We start from the raw sequence: 21,686 nt of genomic DNA, 5'->3' as shown, positions 1-21,686 counted from the left end.
GGGGTTTAATGCATTCATTTGTACAAATTGTTAATCATAGGGTAAAGTAAAACTTCGCTAACTTAGGCCCCTCTAATTCAGAAATCATCATACGAAAAGCCATCTGTGTAATATGAAGTACTGTGGCTAGGGACAGGAAACACAATAAACCTGAAACTTTCTTCCACTAATTTATTGTGTATGATTTAGAAAGGTCCCATAACCTCCCTGGTTTCTGTTAACTTGTGTTTAAAGTGAGCTAAATTATTCAATCAAGCCATCTTATCATCATATAATTCTATGATTCTACATGGGCCAAATAGATGTTTCTTTTCTACTTTATTCTGTCTAGAAGCAATGGATCTGGGAAAGGAATTATTTTTGTTGGCATGTTTTTTTAATCTGGACATGACTAGGCTTCAGGGATCACATGAATTTGCTAAATTTGGGCACTTATGTTGTGTGCATTTTTCTGGGTAGAGGTACACAGCTTACATGTGATTCTCAAAAAGCTCTGTGAACTTCTCAAAAAAGATTAAAAACCACTTACTTCAATAATGAATTAATGCCAAGTGAGTCACATTTAACTTGTAAAAAACAGGCTCACAAGAAGTTTGCTTAATAATACTGTGTTGGTTCTATTACACTCTGTATCCCACATCAGTAACACAACACACTCTGTTACTATAAGCTACATTTCAAACTTCCATTAATAGCTCTGTCCCCACTTGGTGATGGGCCATGGACTATATCTGTCTAGTTCATCTCATTATATAAAATACCTTGAACGGTGCTTAGCTCTCAGTGAATCAAAGAAGTGAAATGTCTGCCAGTTTATCTCTAGGGGAGAAGATAGCTGGGGAATGATCATCTTTTCTTCTGGGCATGGATTGAGATTCCAGAACTCAGATGATGGAAAAATAAGCAAGTAAAGATAGATAATCTTATCCTCAAGCCAAGCCTTGTAATTTCAATAAAGAAGAAATGGAAACCCAAAATGAGTAAGGGCTAACCAAAAGTGGCAAGGTCAAGACTCAAGTCCTTAACCAATGGTACATGATTCCTTTTATGCCACTACATTGTCCAGCTGAAGGAAGACACAGAACCTAATTATTTTTTTAGTACAAATAAACATGTCACCCAAATTCCAGTTCCTTTCTTTTAACTGAAATTCAATAACTAACTCCTCCATTATAAATACACATTACCATAAATAACCTCTGATTTTTACCTGATTTATTAACATTAAAAAATAAAATAACATGTCTTATTGTAATATAAGTTGTATTCAAATTTTTTGTCACTGTCATATCTACAGAAGATACTAGGTGCTATAAATAAAATTGCTTTTATCATGCAAACTTAATTAGTTTTCAACTTGTTTATTTGTCTTAACTGACAGTTACAGGAGGAAAAGGATTTCATTCATTAGTATCTTTTAAAATATATAGTACATAAAATTGAATACATGTTATTTCGTTCCTATACACTTCTGGTAATTGACCTTTAAAACCTAATAACATTTACATTTCTTTTTATCTTTTTACAGGAGTATTGTTTTAAACCCAGCTTATTTCCGAAATCATCTTCGCCAGGCAACAGTGTTTAGATGTCTGGAGAGATATTCAGAAGCTGCTCGGTATGTTTGCTATAACTTTTGTGAAGATTTATTTCAAGTTAAATTAATTTTATTCTCAGCTTCTGGTAATAGCATAATAGAACTTTCCATTTCTCTCATGGAGCATGATTTTACCAGAATTATTGTCTTATAAACGTCAAACCAACAATTATTGACTATCTTTTTCTTTAATTAAAGCCATTCTATGTTCATAACTCTTTGTAAAATTCAAACTTTCCAGCCATGAGGTCACTGATGATGATGGGAAAACTTCCAGGGAAGACTAGAAATGAACTTGACCTCTGCTCTCAAGTAGGTTCCTGGTCCTTGTCATAATGACACAATTCTGTAACTCTCTCTTTCTTGAGTTCTGGAAATGAAATCCAACCACATGAAAAAGACCTCAGGAGTGCTCTTTCTAGAGGACATGGCATCAGTTATAACGCCAAGGGTTGTTAGAGCTATCCCAACATTTTGCCTCCTAGACCCCAATATGTTTTATAAAAATCTAACAAAACAGATTTTAATATTCTCATCCCCAGAACGTAGACTTATGGCAAAAAAAAAAAATTGCAAGAATTATGCAACAGCTTCGGTGTCACACTCGAAATTCCTTCTCACCTATGACAACCAAGGCATTTTCCCTTCTCAGATCAAGCTCATCATATTAGACTCCTCTTCCCTTTGATTAATTTTCGTCACCTAAGGTATAGCTACCTGTTATTTCTTACTTGTCGACTGTAGTATTCCAAGAATTTAGCAAGAAAATCTGAGTGGTTTCTCTACATTTAACTCCAAGCACAACTCCTAGGGAGATATCTGCAGTAATAGGATGAGAAACCTAGGTTGCTGGTAGTTATTGTCTTTAGAACCTTTAAAAATAACACTTTCTTGGAAAGTGAAGTTTAAGGAATTTAAATGGATAATAAAATGGTTCCAAAAAATTAATACCATAAAGTTGACATGAATTCCATATTGTATAAGAAGGTCCTAGGAGTTACCAAAACTGAATTAAGTGATGGATATGGAAGGCAGAATTAATCCCAACTATACTGACTTTGCAGTCAAACAACTAATATGCCACAACATCTATTTACCTGTGTGTTAATGTGTGTTTTAAAAAATGAAAATAGATCTTTACCTACCAATCTCTTTTTTTACATTCTATTTTTCCTTATACTTTTCTCTAATGTTTTCCATCGAATGTGCTCACTTATGACTTCTTCCTAAATTTATTTTCTCCACTGACTTGCCTCTGTGACTTTTTTTCTACCCACATACTTTTCCTAACTATGTGAATGAGAGGGAATTTTAGGAGGTGATGGTAAGCTTCCTTCTGTCCCATACTTTTAACAAAAAAAAAAAAGTCCCTAGCTACAAATGAAACTAATAGGTTCAGCATAAACAGATACCACTATCTGTAAAATGATTTTTTGTTTGTTTGGTTTTTTTTCTGAGACACCTGTGTGGCTCAGTCAGTTAAGTGTCTGGCTCTTGATTTTGACTCAGGTCATGATCTCAGGGTTCATGAGTTTAGCCCCGCATCGGGTTCTTCACTGATGGCTGGGAACTTGCTTGAGATTGTCTCTCTATCTCTATCTCTGCCACTCCCTGTTCATGCGCTTGCTCTCTTTCTCTCTCTCCCTCCCTCTCAAAATAAGTAAAATAAACATTAAAAAAATTTAATAGATTTTGCTAAGAGGTGGTTTATTAATGTGTGTTCTGAATCTAATCAAAAGATCAATAGAAGGGGCGCCTGGGTGGCTCAGTCAGTTGAGCGTCCCACTTCAGCTCAGGTCATGACCTCGCAGTTTGTGAGTTCAAGCCCTGCGTCGGGCTCTATGCTGACAGCTCAGAGCCTGGAGCCTGCTTCGGATTCTGTGTCTCCCTCTCTCTGCCCCTTCCCCGCTCATGCTCTGTCTCTCTCTATCTCTCAAAAATGAATAAACATTTTAAAAAAATATTTTTAAACAAAACAAACAAACAAAACAGATCAATAGAAGAAGGCTAGATGCAACTTCAGAACTAGATTTCAACTAGTAAAAAATGGCTAATGGTGTTCTCCGAGCCAGCTGGTACAGACTCTAGAAAGTCAATTGTTAAATATTCTGGAATTTGGGGAGAGCCAGTTATAAAAGTAGAGGAGAAATTAGCAATGCTGGGAGAATTTACACTGTGGAAATTAGCAAATGCTACAAATCCTGGATTTTTTGGCTTGGGTGAGAGCCAGATTACCAGCATATCATAGACTATAGCTTAATTGTACCAAGCGTGATTGAGTTAAAGTTATGACAAAAAATCTTTATGGGTCCTAAAATAAACAAACAATGAGAACTTGAAAATTAGGAATTTGTCGGTATTTGCCATGTAAAATTGGAACTGAATATCCATTGTCCTTGATATGTATATCCCTGCAGTGGAATAAGCATATCTGTTTAATATCATGGGATTACTGACCTGACAATATTCCTTGAGGAAATTCCTGATAATTGTTGGAACTATGCTGGCATAGACTTTCCTACGGAGAAGCAGATACAATTAATTTCAGATACATGTGTCTGTCATCTTGGTTTTCTTTGGAATTATAGTTCTCAATATACAGTATTACTCATTATGTTTTCCCCAAGGGAAAGAATGCTACGCACCATGAACATAGATATCATATAGTCCCTTAGCAATAAGATTTTTACTATAAAACAATAAGTACAAATCAATATATAGAAAATTCATGTTTATCAATTAAATTCTTGGAGATAGTTTAGTTCAGTCCTCTTACAAGAATATTATATTAAAATTCACTGGAAAAGCCAACACATCAAAGTTATTTCCTCTAAAATGCCAAGTAGTCATGTTTCTGAAATTGAAAGACACTTACCAAATAAAAAAAAAAAAAGGCCATTACTATGTGACTTTGGAAATCTTAAAACCATAATTCACAGTGCAGTGGATTATCTCTTTCTGATTCAAGTTAGAATATTTATAACCAGTCCCTAGAAACTGGGCCAGCTAAGGTTTTCTGAGCCTAACCAGCTCCTCTGAGAAAGGAATACCTAGTGAATAGGCCAGAAAAGATCTCCAGGGCAGCCTCATTAAAGCCCAGATTCTCAACCAGAGAGACTAGAAAAAATGCTATAACCTGTTGAATGGAAGGTATTAGTCAACTTTATAACAATGAACAAGAATATATAGATGATAGAAAATGAATAAAAATAGGGATATTTTATTTTGGTTTAGGTTCTACAGGGATGCTGGTCATCCTTGAGCAGACAACTGGCACTGGTTAACTGATGAAAGCACATTTTCAAACCATAAATCTAAATTGAGATTGCTGTAACTCCTCAAGAAACAGCCAACCTGTGAGACTTTACCTGAAGTAACAAGTACCCTAGCTCTTTAATACCTCTGTTTCAATGCAATGAAAGTACATGTGTTGAAGTAGAATGTCCTTGCTCAAATCTGTCTTTTCTCCCCCAACACACACACACACACACACACACACACACACATCATTTGGCACTACCTTCATAAGAAAGATGGTAAGACAAGAAAAATATGCTGAGATGTGAAACAAAAGTAAAGACTATTTTGTGAAGAGAACTAATGACTTTTAAAAAAATTTTTTTTATGTTTATTTATTTTTGAGAGAGACAGAGACAGAATGCGAGTGGGTTAGGGGCAGAGAGAGGAGACACAGAATCCAAAGCAGGCTCCAGGCTCTGAGCTGTCAGCACAGAGCCCGATGTGGAGCTCGAGCTCACAAGCTGTGAGATCATGACCTGAGCCCAAGTCAGATGCTAAACCAACTGAGCCTCCCAGGTGCCCTGGCAACTAATGACTTTTGATAATATGAATGGCATGTCTTTTATTTCTATTTGCTCAATGACTTTCACAGAGTTTGGCATATACCAAGCATTGGTTCAGGGTTTACAAATCAAATTAGCCAGTTTTGAGTTTATGATTAAGAACCATTTAGCTGCAGCAGTAAAGAGATGTTACATGAAATTTTTAGTACAACCCTGGTATAAAGATAAATATGAGAGTGTGCACATAATAGTTAAGTTATGGTAACAGTATCATGCCTTCTATAGTTAAGAACTATAAGGCAAAAAAAAAAAAAAAAAAGATACTACACAGAATATTTAGTTAAGACCATGCTGTGTAGGAGGAAGCAAACAGAAGGTAATACCAAAGGGGAAAGTACAACCAAAGCTTCTATCCATCATTAAGGATGAGTTAGTTGTGTATTTATACATATATGAACTAGATGAGGGATACTAGAGCAGTAATAATACATTTAAATGCTCACAAATGGCAGGCTTATGGTGTGTGAAGGAAGCCAATAATAAGATAAAAGGGTTGTTGTATTACAGACAACTAGAGACCACAATCTACAATGGCCATATAACTTATCTTTTAAACTTGTTCGTGAAAATGGGCACTATTAAGAAATACCAGGAAAACAGGCATAAAATAGGACTGCTATGAGCACACTGGCCATCTGGTCGCCTACCACAGCCCTTCTGGAGGGAGTGGCCATATTCAAGCCCAGCTAATGTTGCTATAATCAAATGTAGGTTCAGTGTTGCAGATTTTTGAGTCTTCAAGAAATAATATTTTTCAGAACTTGGCAAGAAGAAATTTCTTAAATTTTAAATGCCAATTATTTCAAGTTTTTCAAATACTGTGTCATCTTTAAAAAACTGAAGTAGTTCCATAAAAATGTAACTCACTGATTTGTTGCAACAAATCTTGTCTGTTCTACCTTTTATTTATAATATTATTATTTAATAATACATTATATATAATACTATGAGAAATCAATTAGATAATAAAATATGTAACTTTGCCCTTCTTAAAGTAATACACAAGCAATATGTTCCTGTTAATCCAAATCAAAACACAGTACTTTAAGATAAATTAATTCATGGCTACCATGATAAGCCAGATAGTAGATAGAGTTAGTAGAAGTGGGAGTAGGTGAGTTTCTGGAGACCCAGCAAATGATTTGGGAGTTTGGTTTTATTGTTATTTTGTTATGAAAGCTAATCTTACTGGAAATTGGAAATGATGCATATATAAATCACAAACTTCCAAAGAAAAGAGTGATCCAAAAGTAAATTTAAGTGTTTGTTCAGAAATCTAGTAACATGAAACAGTGGTATTGCTGTTGATAAGCAATCACTCTGGAATAGTACTACAATAGCAAGCAGGAAGATACTGTGTCAGCTGTTTTAGTGTCATAGAACTCTGTGATTTTAAATGAGATTATTATGTATCTTGAAAGGGAGGAGAATATACTGACAGGTAGATTCAAGACAAGTGATTCTGAAGAGATGATAGTAGTGTTGGGAGTTTATTTCATCTTAGTTCTTATTCAATTGGAAGTGTAAAATCCATTCAAACATCATGCAAGATGCTAAAAATACATCACAGATTTTTTTGGTTAAGATAAGTTCTCATTTATGCCTTCAAATAGTATAAATGAAGTGTGTAGGCTAATTTTTATCCTTAAACTGGCCATATGCCTGAAGAGCTTTCTCTTTCTTTATTGGAGACAGTTTGCCTTTGCCAGAACAGCTTTAGTGTAGGCTAGCATTAGTCAGTCCTATGTGACATATACTTGTATGTTCGAAGATGGACATGATCATTCTACCATTAAGTGATTTTCCCTTTTCCTAGGTATGAGAAAACTGTGTGACCCCTAAGCATGGTAAAATGTTGCTTCTTCATGTATGATTTCCAAAACGGACACTAATAAAGACAAATTTAGTCATTTCACATAGCTTAGGTTAAATATCTGATTATAACTCACGCAATTTGTAGTGTTTGTGATTTTAAGGAAAAAAGAAGGTTGAAATATACTAAAACTTCAAGTTTATAACCACCTTTTAAGTCTTAGGGATTTAAAATTACAGACTCATAAATGTCTAAACTTACAACAAATGTACTAATCTTAAGGTTCAATGATATGCAGTGGCTTAAAAATAATTGTCCTGCTGAAAACTATAGAAAGCTTATGAAAGAAATTGGAGAAGACACAAAAAAACTGGAAAAATATTCCATGCTCCTGGATAGGAAGAACAAATATTGTTAAAATATCAATACTATCCAAGGCAATCTACATATTCAAGCAATACCTATTAAAATAACACCAGCATTCTTCACAGAGCTAGAACAAACAATCCTAAAATTTGTATGGAACCAGAAAAGATCCTGAATAGCCAAAGCAATCTTGAAAAAGAAAACCAAAGCTGGAGGCATCACAATCCCGGACTTTAAGCTATACTACAAAGCTGTAATCATCAAGACAGTATGGTACTGGCACAAAAACAGACACTCAGATCAATGGAACAGAATAGAGAACCCAGAAATGGACCCACAAACGTATGGCCAACTAATATTTGACAAAGCAGGAAAGAATATTCAGTGGAATAAAGACAGGCTTTTCAGCAAGTGGCGCTGGGAAAACTGGACAGTGACATGCAGGAAAATGAACCTGGCCCACTTCCTTACACCTTACACAAAAATAAACTCAAAATGGATTAAAGACCTAAATGTAAGACAGGAAGCCATCAAAATCCTCGAGGAGAAAGCAGGCAAAAACATCTTTGACCTCAGCCGCAGCAACTTCTTACTCAACACGTCTCCGGAGGCAAGGGAAACAAAAGCAAACATCAACTATTGGGACCTCATCAAAACAAAAACCTTCTGCACATCAAAGGAGACAATCAGCAAAACCAAAAGGCAACTGACAGAATGGGAGAAGATATTTGCAAATGACATATAAGATAAAGGCCTAGTATCCAAAATGTATAAAGAACTTACCAAACTCAACACCCAAAAAACAAATAATCCAGTGAAGAAATGGGCAAAAGACATGAATAGACACTTCTCCAAAGAAGACATCCAGATGGCCACTGACACATGAAAAACATCCCTCATCATCAGGGAAATACAAATTAAAACCACAATGAGATACCACCTCACACCTGTCAGAATGGCTAACATGAACAACTCAGGCAACAACAGATGTTGGCGAGGATGCGGAGAAAGAGGATCTCTTTTGCACTGTTGGTGGGAATGCAGACTGGTGCAGCCAGTCTGGAAAACAGTATGGAAGTTCCTTAAGGAATTAAAAATAGAACTGCCCTATGACTCAGTAATTGCACTACTAGGTATTTATCCAAGAGATACAGGTGTGCTGTTTCGAAAGGACACATGCACCCCAATGTTTATAGCAGCACTATCAACAATAGCCAAAGTATGGAAAGAGCCCAAATGTCCATCAATGGATGAATGCATAAAGAAGATGTGGTATTACACACACACACACACACACACACACACACACACACACACATACAATGGATTATTACTCGGCAATCAAAAAGAACAAAATCTTGCCATTTGCAACTACATGGATGGAACTATAGGGTATTATGCTAAGCGAAATTAGACAGTCAGAGAAAGACAAATATCATATGACTTCACTCATATGAGGACTTTAAGATACAAAACAAATGAACGTATGGGAAGGGAAGCAAAAATAATATAAAAACAGGGAGGGGGACAAAACATAAGAGACTCTTAAATATAGAGAACAGAGGGTTACTGGAGGGGTTGTGGGAGGGGGGGATGGTCTAAATGGGTAAGGGACATTAAGGAATCTGCTCCTGAAATCATTGTTGCACTACATGCCAACTAACTTGGATGTAAATTAAAAAAATATATAAATTAAAAAAAAAGTAATTGTTGCCTTAAGAAAAGTTGAACCTTTTGGATATGACCCAAATTATAAGTAAATTATTGCAAGAATAAATTATTTTACATACATATGGGAAAAGAAATTTAACATGGGCTATTGAAAAGGACATCCAAAAATTCATTAGAATAAAACGAACACTGGGGCGCCTGGGTGGCTCAGTTGGTTACGCATCCGACTTCGGCTCAGGTCATGATCTCACAGCTTGTGAGTTCGAAATGTGTTGGGCTCTGTGCTAACAGCTCAGAGCCTGGAGCCTGCTTCGGATTCTGTGTCTCCCTCTCTCTTTGCCTTTCTCCTGTTCATGCTCTGTCTCTCTCTGTCTCAAAAAATAAAGATAAACATTAAAAAAAATTTTTTGTAAAAAAAAAAAAAACATTGACTCTGTGAATTCTCCCATCTTGCTGATGTATGTCATGATAATTACTTTTGTTCCTCTTCTGTTTTGAATGATATGCTATGCATTTGCATTACCTATAGACATTTCTAAAATAATTTAGAAAGCTACCATTCTTAGACTGTGTGCACTCTCTGCAAATAATGGCCTGGAAAACTTGTGGAAGAATATAGAGAAAGATTTTTTTCTGTCCTATAAATCCAACCTTGCATCTTAAAAAAAAAAAAAAAGTGGTAGGGTAATGAAGACTACGTAAGAGAGAGTGCAGAAAGGCCCTAGGATGTCATGTTTTAAGTGTGAAGAAATAAAGATGTCCTCTTCTTTTCCTTTCCCTTCAAGCGGATGTTCACATGAATCCACATTTTCTACAAGAGTGGAATGTAGAAAAACAAACATAAAAAAGTTTAATGCAAAGGAGCTGAAGTTTAACTCCTGAGTATTCTGTGCTATTTTATAATGTCTAAGTGTTGCCAAGTGAATTAGAGTTTAGTCTGCAGATGCTAAGATTATGATAAATGGATCAAAACCCTCATGTAATCTGTAAATTGGAGATAATAATAGCATTTAAGTCACAGAGGTTATGAGGATGAACGAGACAATTTATATAGTACGTGTTACACAATACTTGGCACATCATAAATTCTCAATAAAAAAAATATGCTATTATCATTGCTTTTGTTGTTGTTAACAATTGGAGCTTTTTGAAGATAGATGAAGCTACCTAAAGAGACAATGAGTTTCTCAAAATTGAATCCAGAACATGTTGAGCAATCATTTAGCTGAGATATTGCGCTACAAGAGACAAGTTTGCACACAATAGTATTAGATCTTGTCTCACTCTGAATCAACACATCTGTGTTTTTGGAAATCCCAGTGTTAACATAGGAGTTGAAAGGCATGATTTTGGTTGGTTTAAGGAGTTGAAAGGGGCAAGATGAACTTTTTAAAAAGTTTTGCATGTAGCACTCTCAACAATAGCCAAATTATGGAAAGAGCCTAAATGTCCATCAACTGATGAATGGATAAAGAAATTGTGGTATATATACACAATGGAATACTATGTGGCAATGAGAAAAAATGAAATATGGCCTTTTGTAGCAACGTGGATGGAACTGGAGAGTGTAATGCTAAGTGAAATAAGCCATACAGAGAAAGACAGATACCATATGGTTTCACTCTTATGTGGATCCTGAGAAACTTAACAGGAACCCATGGGGGAGGGGAAGGAAAAAAAAAAAAAAAGAGGTTAGAGTAGGAGAGAGCCAAAGCATAAGAGACTGTTAAAAACTGAGAACAAACTGAGGGTTGATGGGGGGTGGGAGGGAGGGGAGGGTGGGTGATGGGTATTGAGGAGGGCACCTTTTGGGATGAGCACTGGGTGTTGTATGGAAACCAATTTGTCAATAAATTTCATATATATAAAAAAAAAAGTTTTGCATGTGAATATGTCATGAATTTTAGCATCCTCTTTCATTCTGAGAGATATTCCCATTATTCTTGAAGTGAGTTAGAGTGGAGAGTTCCCCCAGAGTGGGCAGGTGGAAGTTCAAATTACATAAAGAGAACTGTTCAGGTCACCTGTTTTTTTTTTTGTTTGTTTGTTTTTAATTTTTTTTTTCCAACGTTTATTTATTTTTGGGACAGAGAGAGACAGAGCATGAACAGGGGAGGGGCAGAGAGAGAGGGAGACACAGAATCGGAAACAGGCTCCAGGCTCTGAGCCATCAGCCCAGAGCCCGATGCGGGGCTCGAACTCACGGACCACGAGATCGCAGGTCACCTGGTTTTTAACTCCAGTTCTCCCTTTTTTTCCTTTCCTCATTTCTGTCAAAAATAGCAATACCCTGACAAAAGAGTAAGGTGGAAATCCTAACAGCACATAGCCAGAAACTCTCAAATTCTGCACTGCTCCACCCCCTTTTTTTTTTTTAATACTGGCATTGGTTCATCACACTACTATGCACATAAATTGATCTTGATGCCACTAATTGTGAAAATTGCTTATAAGTCAAAAATTCTGTTTCTGTATCTATCTTCTGAATGCGGAATTGTCTACATTAGAGAATTAGAGTCAAGCCTGTGTTCCACTTCCAGGACTGCAATGACTAGCTGTGTGACATTGGGCAAGTTAATTAAGTAACCTCTTTCAGTTTCAATTTCCTCAACCATAAAATGGAGATAATAATACTACTTTACAAAGTAAGCACAAGGACTGCATGAAATAATGAGTATAAAACACTAAACTCAGTGTTTGGCATATAGTAAGCCCTCAATTAATTATTGCTGCTGCTGCCATTATCTTTGTTTTGTTGCTGTTGCTGCTGTTGCTCTAAGCTTTGAAGAATGATGTTTAAAACCCTAAAACATTCACTGAATTAATTCCTTCAAGTGTAACTTTGGTATAAATATTATATTCCTGAACTACCACCCCAGTTTATCTCAATTTTGGCAGCAATCATCTATGATCCCTTGCTCTTTGCCAAATTTTATGTCAGATGCTTGTAGTACATTATCTTTGCTCCTCACAACTCTGCGAAGAAAGTATATTCTACATTTTTTAGGTGAGAAAACTTAAGCCAGAGTTTGAATGACTTGCCAAAGATCATATCATTGATAAGTAGTAAATCTGGAATTCGACCTTAATTTTATCACCAAGACCCTGACTCCTACACAAAGGATGCACTTGTTATTGTCAGACTTCATATTTACCACTTGGGTGAGTTTGAAATAGTATTGCCTCATTGTGGTATATTTCATATTTTCATTTTTTTTATCACTAGTGAGCTTGTGCATATTTAATATATTTATTGGATAATCATGTTTCCTCTTCTGTGAAATGCCCATTTGTGTATCTATTGTTCATTTCTTATTGAATTGTCTTTTTATCCTTGAATCAGGGGGTTCTTTATATATTCTGGGTACTAATAAATTTCAGTAATGTATGTTCCAAGAAATTCCTTCCAATTTATGGTTTATATAATCATACTTTTTGGTATCTTTTGATAAAAAATAAATCTCTATTTTTAATGTAGCTAAGTGTAGTCATATCCTTTATGATTTGCACTGCTTGAGTTTTTAAAAAATTCTCTCCTATCCCAAGCTCATCAAGATAGACTTCTATATTGTCTTCAAGAGTTTTAAAGTTTTTCTTATGCCTTTAATGTTTTGACCCAATGATAATTGTTTTTTTTATATATGATGTGAAGTAGGAGTCTATTATTATGTTTTTCCCTCAATGGATAGTTATGTTGGTATCATCTTATTAAATCCCTTTGCTACTGAACTTCAATGTTAGCTCTGTTTATATCAGTTTTCTATATATGAATATGTCCATTTCTGGTCTCCATTCTTTTCATACATCTATTTGTCTGTTGCATTGCCAAAACCCATTATCCTACATAGAATAGTTTATAATATGTCTTCATATCTAGCAAAGGAAACGTTCCCAACTGATTCTTTTTCAGAAATATCTTGTCTATTTTAAGCCATTTGCTCTTCCACATAAACTATAGAAAGTCTGAATTTGAATTCCAAACCAGGATAATGTAGGTTCTAGTTAGGAACTCCCAAGGAAGACTTCTTACTTTCTTTTTTGCCCTCTGCTAGGATCCAAGGCCAAGACTGACATGCTATTCCACTATTTTGCTCTGTAAGAGTTTCTCCTAATTCTTTCACTGAAAGTGTTATTTTTAAGAAAAAGTTTAATCAGGTTGCCTATTCAATCTTTGCCCTGCTAAAACTTCAAGACTTGTCTACTTTTCCCCATACACATGTCCTGTTAAAAGAAAGTTACTAGGCCAATAAATATTAACTTATATCCTCAGGAAAAAAAAACCAGCTTTTTGTTTGCTTATTAAACCTTCTTTACTTATATAACACTATCTACATACTTTTTAAATGCCTATTTGACACAAAAGCCAAGCAGATGGCACCCCCAATGGCCAAAGCTAAAACAATTGGAATAACAAAGCAAATATTGCTAGTATCAAATTATAACCCATTATATTAAATGAATGTCGAAATCTGAGCTTATGCAAATAAAAGACATAATTGAATAAGTATATGGGGGATAAAGAAAAACTCTTTATTACAGAAGAATTCCAATTAATATATGTAGAATAAATTGGAAAAAATGAATGTTAGCAAACACCACAGTGATAATCATTGCAAGCAAGATCCGCTAATGGACTTTCAGGTTACAATCCAGCATGTAAGGAACTTAGAAGTCAACTACTCCATCTTAACAACAAGTAAATAGCTGAACTAACCAAAAAATCAATAGTTCTTCTTAGATCTGTAAGAGTAGTGAGGTCACAGGGCAAGCCAGCTGTCCCAAAGTTGGAGAGACAGACAAATACAAAAATCACAACTTACTTAAGGAGAAACTTCTAAGTGGAAACATCTGTGGGAACCAGAACTAAGGTAGGAAAATCTGAATTATAATTGACAAATAGCTGAGGGCTCAACTCTGAGAACTAAAAAATTCCACAGGAATCTGGTCACTGGGAGGCCCCTACACTTTGGGGAGTTTTCCCTCCAGGAACTCTACCAGGTTCTCACAGTGAATATGAGAGAACAATTCCTTCATACTTCCAGCAAGAGTAGAGGAAAAGAAACCATTTTGAAATATGCCAAGGCATTCGATTCTTCTTGCCCTGCCTTCAACAGAAACTATTTTACCAGAGCCTAACATACCTAGAGGAAGGTAAATACACAACTCCATCTTATTCTAGCCTTCTACATTGGGGGAGGGAATTACCCACTACCAGTCTCCTCTAGCTATTCCATCATACCTAAGGCAAGGGAAGAGAAGAAACTGAAAATCACTGATGAAGCTTATAGTTCCTGGCACAGGCTCACCTGACATAAATCATAGACTGAGACCTAACTATGGACTTTAGAATACTTCCCCCTCCTCACACTTACCACTACATTCCTGAAGGTCTATTTACTGCACTTCCTTTTACCTACCACATTATGTCCACCTTTCAGTAAAAAACAAGGCATACTAAAACAACCCAAAACAGAAGAATATACATTCTTTTCAAGTACACATGGACCATTCCCCATGATAGTTCACATGTTAGTCCACAAAAGAAGTCTCAATAAATTTAAGAAGATTGACGTCACATCAAGCATCTTTTCCAACCACAACAGTATGAAACTAGAAATCAATTACAAAAAAAAAAAAAAACACTGAAGAAAACACAAACACATAGAGGTTAAACAAAGTGCTACTAAACAACCAATGACTCAATGAAGAAATAAAAGAAGAAAATACAAAAAATATCTTTAGACAAATGAAAATGGAAACAATATTCCAAAATATTTGGGACATGGAAAAAGCAATTCTAAGAAGGTCATTCATAGTGATACAGGACTACCTATAGAGAAACAAACAAGAAAAATCTCAAGTAAACAATCTACATTTACATTTAAAGGAACTAGAAAAAGAATAACAAAACAAAGCCCAAAGTTAGAAGGAAGGAAATAAAGATCAGAGTAGAAATAAATGAAGAGTCTTTAAAAAAAAAGCAACTGATAAAGATCAATAAAACTAAGAGTTGGTTCTTTGAAAAGGTAAACAGAATTGACAGACTTGATTAGACAACCTAGAAGAAATGGATAAATTTCTAGAAACATACAATTTTCTAAGACTGAATTATGAAGAAATGGAAATTTTGAATCGACCAATTACTAGCAATGAAATAGAATCAGTAATCAAAAAAATTCCAGCAAACAAAAGTACAGGTCCAGAGGACTTCACATGTGAATTCTACCAAGAATTTGAAGAGGAGTTAATGCCTGTCTTTTTCAAATTATTTTTAAAAATTGGAGGGGCGCCTGGGTGGCGCAGTCGGTTAAGTGTCCAACTTCAGCCAGGTCATGATCTCGCGGTCCGTGAGTTCAAGCCCCGCATCAGGCTCTGGGCTGATGGCTCAGAGCCTGGAGCCTGTTTCCGATTCTGTGTCTCTCTCTCTCTCTGCCCCTCCCCCGTTCATGCTCTGTCTCTCTCTGTCCCAAAAATAAAATAAACATTGAAAAAAAAAATAAAAATTGGAGAGGAAGGAATACTTTCAAATTCATTTTATGAGGCCAGAATTACCTTGATACCAAAATAAGACAAAGGGACAAAATAATAATAATAATGATAATGATAATAATAATAATAATAATAATAAATAACAGGCCAATATCCCTGATGAGCATAGATCAAAAATCTTCAACAAAATATTAGCAAACCAAATTCAACAATATATTAAAAGGGTTATAAACCTGACCAAGTGAAATTCATTCCAAGGATGCAAGCATGGTTTAACATTTGCAAATCAGAGGTGCTTGGGTGGCTCAGTCAGTTGAGTGTCCCACTTCAGCTCAGGTCACTATCACGTGGTCTGTGAGTTAGAGCCTCACATCATTGGGCTATGTGCTGACAGCTCAGAGCCTGGAGTCTGCTACAAATTCTGTGTCTCCCTCTCTCTCTGTCCCTCCCCCAGCTCACACTCTGTCTCTCTCTCTCTCTCTCTCTCTCAAAAATAAATAAACATTTTTTAAAACATTTGCATATCAATAAACATGATATACCACATTAACAAAACAAAAGATAAAATCATATAACCATATCAATAGGTGTAGAAAAAGTGTTTGACAAAATTAAATATCCATTTATGATAAAAACTCAACAAACTGGGTTTTAAGAGAACACACCACAACATTATAAAGGCGGAGTGTGACAAGTCTACTCAATGGTGAAATGCTAAAAGCTATTCCTCTAAGATCAGAAGCAAGACAAGGATGCCCCCTCTCACTACATTTATTCCACATGGTATTAGAAGTCCTAGTCCCAGCAATCACATGAGAAAAAAATAATAAAAGACATCCAAGTCAGAAAGGAAGAAGTAAAACTGTCATTATTTGCAGATGACCTGATACTATATATAGAAAACCCTAAAGACTCAAAAACAAAATCTGTTAGAACTAATAAATGACTTCAGTAAAATTGCAAGATAGAAATTAATATACAGAAATCTGTTGCATGTCTATATGCTAATAATAAACTATCAGAAATGGAATTTAAGAAAACAATCCTATTTATAGTTGCATCAAAAAGAATAAAATACCTAGAAGTAAATTTAACTAAGAAAGTGGAAGACTTATACTCCGAAAACTATAAAACATTGATGAAAGAAATTGAAGACAACACAAATAAATGGAAAAATATACCATGCTCATGGATTGGAAGAATTAATATTGTTAAAAATGCCCATATTACCCAAAGCAACCTACCGATTCAGTGCAATCCTTATCAAAATGCCTATGGCATTTTTCACAGAACTAGAATAAATAATCTTAAAATACGTATGGAACCACAAAAGACCTCAAGTAGCCAAACCAATCTTGAGAAAGAATAACAAAATAAAAAGTCATGCTCCCATATTTCAAGATATGCTACACAGATAAGTCATTAAAACACTATGATTCTGGAAAAAAAACAGACAAATAAATCAATAGAACAGAATAGAAAGCCCTGAAATAAACCCATGATTATAGATTCAATTAATCAGTAACAAAGGAAAGAAGAACAAACAATTGGAAAAACACAATCTCTTTGAAAAATGGTGTTGGGAAACTGGACCACATTCTTACACCATATACAAAAACAAACCCAAAATGGATTCAAGACTTTAATATCTAAATCCATAAAAGTCCTAGAAGAAAATATAGACAGTAAGTCTTTGACATTGGTTATAGCAATTTTTTTTGGATATGTCTTCTCAGGCAAGGGCAACAAAAGCAAAAATAAGCAATAGGACTACATCAAACTAAAAGGTTTTTGCATACTAAAGGAAACCATCAACGAAACAAAAAGCCAGTTTACTAAATGGGAGAAGATAACTTGCAAATGATGGAGCCAATAAGGGGTTACTTTCAGAATATATTTTAAAAATTCATTAACTCAATAACAGCAGCAACAACAACAGGAACCCAAATTTAAAAATGGGCAGAGCGGGGACCTGGTTGGCTCACGCAGTTGAATGTCCAACCCTTGATTTCAGCTCAGGTCATGATTTTGGGGTCATGGGATCAAGCTCTGCGTTAGGCTCTGCACTGATTGTGGAGCCTGCTCTGGATTTTCTCTCTCTCTCTCTCTCTCTCTCTCTCTGCCCCTCCCCCACTCATGCATGCTTGCTCTCAAAATAAATAAACATTAAAAATTTTTTTAAATAAATTAAAAAAATCAAAATGGGCAGAGGATCTGAATAGACACCTTTCCAAAGAAGACATACAGATGGCCAACAGGCACATAAATAGATGTTCAACATCATTAATCATCAGGGAACTGCAAATCAAAACCATAATGAGATACCACCTCATACCTGTCAGAATGGCTATTATCAAAGAGACAAGAAATAATACGTGTTCTTAAGGATGTGGATAAAAGAGAACCCTCTTTTGGGGGTGCACTGTTGGTGGTAAAGTAAATTGGTGCAACCACTATGGAAAATGGTATAGAGTTCCTCAAAACATTAAAAATAGCAATACCATACAATCTAGCCATTCCACTTCTGGTATTTATCTGAAGACAACAAAACACTAATTTGAAATGATACATGTACCCACCCCTATGTTCATGGCATTATTTACAATAGCCAATATAGGGAAGCAACCTAAGTGTCCATCAACAGATGATGGATAAAGAAAATATGGATGGGAGTGTATGTATATAATATATATTACATATAATGAAATATTACTCAGCCATTTAAAAGAGTGAAATCAAGCCATTTGAGATAACACAGATGGACCAAGAGGGTATTCTGCTAAGTAAAGTAAGTCCAAAGAGAAAGACAAATACCATATAATTTCACTTATATGTGGAATCTAAAAAAACAAAACAAATGAACAAACCATAGATATAAAGAAAAAACTGGTGTGGGCAGAGAGGCAGAGAATGGAGGAATGAGGAAAATAAGTAGAGCAAATTTAGAGGTACAACTTCCAGTTATAAAATAAATAAGTCATGGGAATGTGATATACAGCATAGGGAACACAGTCAATAATATTGTAATAACTTTGTATGGTGATAGATGGTAACTAGACCTATCATGGTGATTCTTTTATAATGTATAAAAGTATCAAATCACTATGTTGTACACCTAAAACTAATATAAAATTGTATGTCCATTATAATTCAATAAGAAAAAAATTATCTCCTTCAAATATTTGTCAGTTGAAAAGGGAAGCCTAGTCACTTTATGGTGGAAATAAATGAGCAAATACCACTGTAATCAAGTGATTAAGGTTAATATCACCAGTAATAAAACACCTACATTATGTACCCCCCGTTAGTATGCAATGAGGACACCACATCACTTCTATAGTATTCTTGCCTAAAATGCATAATTTCAATCTAATCATGAAAAAACATCATAAAAACTTAATTTGGGAAACATTCTACATAATAACCAATTAGTTCTCATTAAAAACATCAAGGCCATGAAAGACAAACAAAGAATGAGGAAATGTCAAAGATTGGAAGACACTAATGATACACAACTAAATGTATTGTGGGATCCTTGATTGAGTCCTGGAACAGAAAAGTGGCATTAAGGAAAAAACTGGTAAAACTTAGAAAAATCTATAGTTTAGTTAGTAGCAGTGTACCAATAATCATTTCCTAGTTTATTCACTATTCTTTGGCTTTGTCAGTTGTCGAGATTAGAGGAAGCTAGGGGGAATCTAGGTAGAATGATACATTATTTTTGCAATTTTGCTGTAAATTTCAAATTATCTCAAAACAAAAACTTTTGAGAAACTTGTTTTTTTATGTTTGTTTTCAGTCCATCTTGTTTGAAAGTATCAACTTTACTAGGTAGTGTTTCTCTGATCATCTCATCCACCATATTCTTAAATTTGAGACTTAACATTTTAAAGACATTTTTATCATATTTCACTCCCAGCCTATTTTGGGATATCCTTTGCCTGCTATAATTTAAGAACATGTTCTTTTTCTACATATTATATCTCCTACAGATTCCATCTTAATTTTAGCTTCTGGAGCTTACTTTGATATTCTTTTATACTCTTCTTTAATTACCTGAGTCATAAAATCTGGTACTGACACTATTAGAATTGGGGCTAGACCATCAGATCCGCAGTTCAGTTCTATCATTTACAATCGCATTGGCCTTAGCAAGACCTTTGGCCTCTGTGGAATGAGAATTATGATAGGACCCAGTCTCATCTCTCTAAAAGTTGTTATGAGAATCAACTGTCTTCTTTCCCCTGGATTCCCTGACATCATACTCTCTGGATTTTTTCCTACCTCTTAACTTTTTCTTCCCAATCTCTTATTCATCAACCCACTACTTAAAAACTACTGTTTCCAAAGGGTCAATCCACTCTTAAATCCCCTCTGCTGGTTTTAACTAATCAATCTACTAATGATTCCAAAATTTATGCCTACATTCTCAGATCTTGTTGCCAACCTCCACATTTATATATTCAAGCACCTTCTGGATATTCCCACTTTACTGTATTATAAACATCTCAACCAAAACATATGTTCTAAACTGAACTCTGTTGCTCTCAAAAACTTAACTCTCCAGTATCTTAATTATCTAACATAATGGATTGATTAATTAAATAGTGGAATTGCCCACAGAATACAATGCAACCATTTTAATTACTGTTACAGATGCAAATTTACTAATGTGGAAGCTATCCTCACCATATTGGTTATTTTAAAAAGCAGGTTAAAAAGCAATATGTGAAGAAAAAAAAAGCAATATGTGTAGTATGCTCTATTTACAGAGCAAATTTGAACACATCTCTCTCCAGACTAATTACTTTAAATGACTCCTCATAATCTACAAAATAAATCCTGGCAAAAAAAATTAAAAGGTCTCTTGTAATTAAGACCCTGTTTGTCTCTCTGTCACTCTGGCCTCCTTTACACACACACACACACACACACACACACACACACACACACATTTCAATACTGAAATATTACCCAAGCACAGCATGCTATTTCACGCTTATACACATTTGCATATCTTCTGCTCAGAATAGCTTTTCCCCCTGATTATCTCTGAAGCCCTTTGGGGGCTCCTCTGGGAAGGTTTCCCTAACTCTGTTTTCTCCCAAATAAGATTAATTACTTTTTTTCCATATTATTTCTATGCCTTGTCTTTATACCTACTAGTGCATATTCCATGTCACAATTATGTCCTTAAATGTAAGTTTATCTTAAAATACCAAGGGTTTCTTGAAGATGGGGAACTGATTAATTCACCCTTTTCACCTTCACTTTCTATCTTCAGGACTCAATCACATTAGTCACAGTATAAATATTTGTGGAAGTGAAATTAGAATGCATATGAAAGCACATAATATACCACAGATGGAGTGCTCTGAAATGAAAGATAGTATTTTTCTATTTAAATTCACTGAACAGATTCTTCAAAAGGGGACTCCTCACCTAAATTAATGTAATCTGGGTGTCAAAATCTTGAATCTGATGATGAAGTAGGTAAAATCCCCTTAAGTCAGGTATCTATTAAAAGAAATACAGAATTAAAGGGGAGCTCCTTTTTCCAGAACTTCATAAAAGTCAACAAAAGGATTTATTGGGAATAATTGGATCCAGGCTCTGTAATGAGAACTTCATGATTTTTGCTCTACATATTACATGACTTGAATTTTTCCAAGCCTTATCAACCTGTGAACACAAATCATATTATAATAATGGAAACAACTCCATATACCTGCAAAATACAAGATTTTACCTCTCCGCCAACTGACTTGGGATTTCTGGGATCTGACTCAGATACACTCCAGAAAAGGGTAGAGTGGAATAGCATGATATGAAGAGGTTGATTTTTAATGTTAGCATGTAAGGCACGTACATGGTTTTGTATATACAA

The 21,686-nt window shown here is 35.1% G+C and overlaps 1 protein-coding gene across 1 annotated transcript in view; it reads left to right on the top strand.

Moving 5' to 3' along the window:
- Window positions 1-21,686, top strand: part of SPATA16 (spermatogenesis associated 16) — a 219,796-nt gene that overhangs the window by 97,113 nt on the left and 100,997 nt on the right. The window contains exon 3 of the mRNA XM_030330286.1: window positions 1,529-1,618. Within this exon, the coding sequence (XP_030186146.1) occupies window positions 1,529-1,618 (90 nt within the window). The remainder of the gene's footprint in view (window positions 1-1,528; window positions 1,619-21,686) is intronic.

This window comes from Lynx canadensis, chromosome C2 (genome assembly GCF_007474595.2).
Source record: "Lynx canadensis isolate LIC74 chromosome C2, mLynCan4.pri.v2, whole genome shotgun sequence".
Lineage (NCBI taxonomy): Eukaryota > Metazoa > Chordata > Mammalia > Carnivora > Felidae > Lynx > Lynx canadensis.
Note: the sequence above shows the minus strand (reverse complement) of the source record. Positions and strands in the feature narration are given on the sequence as shown.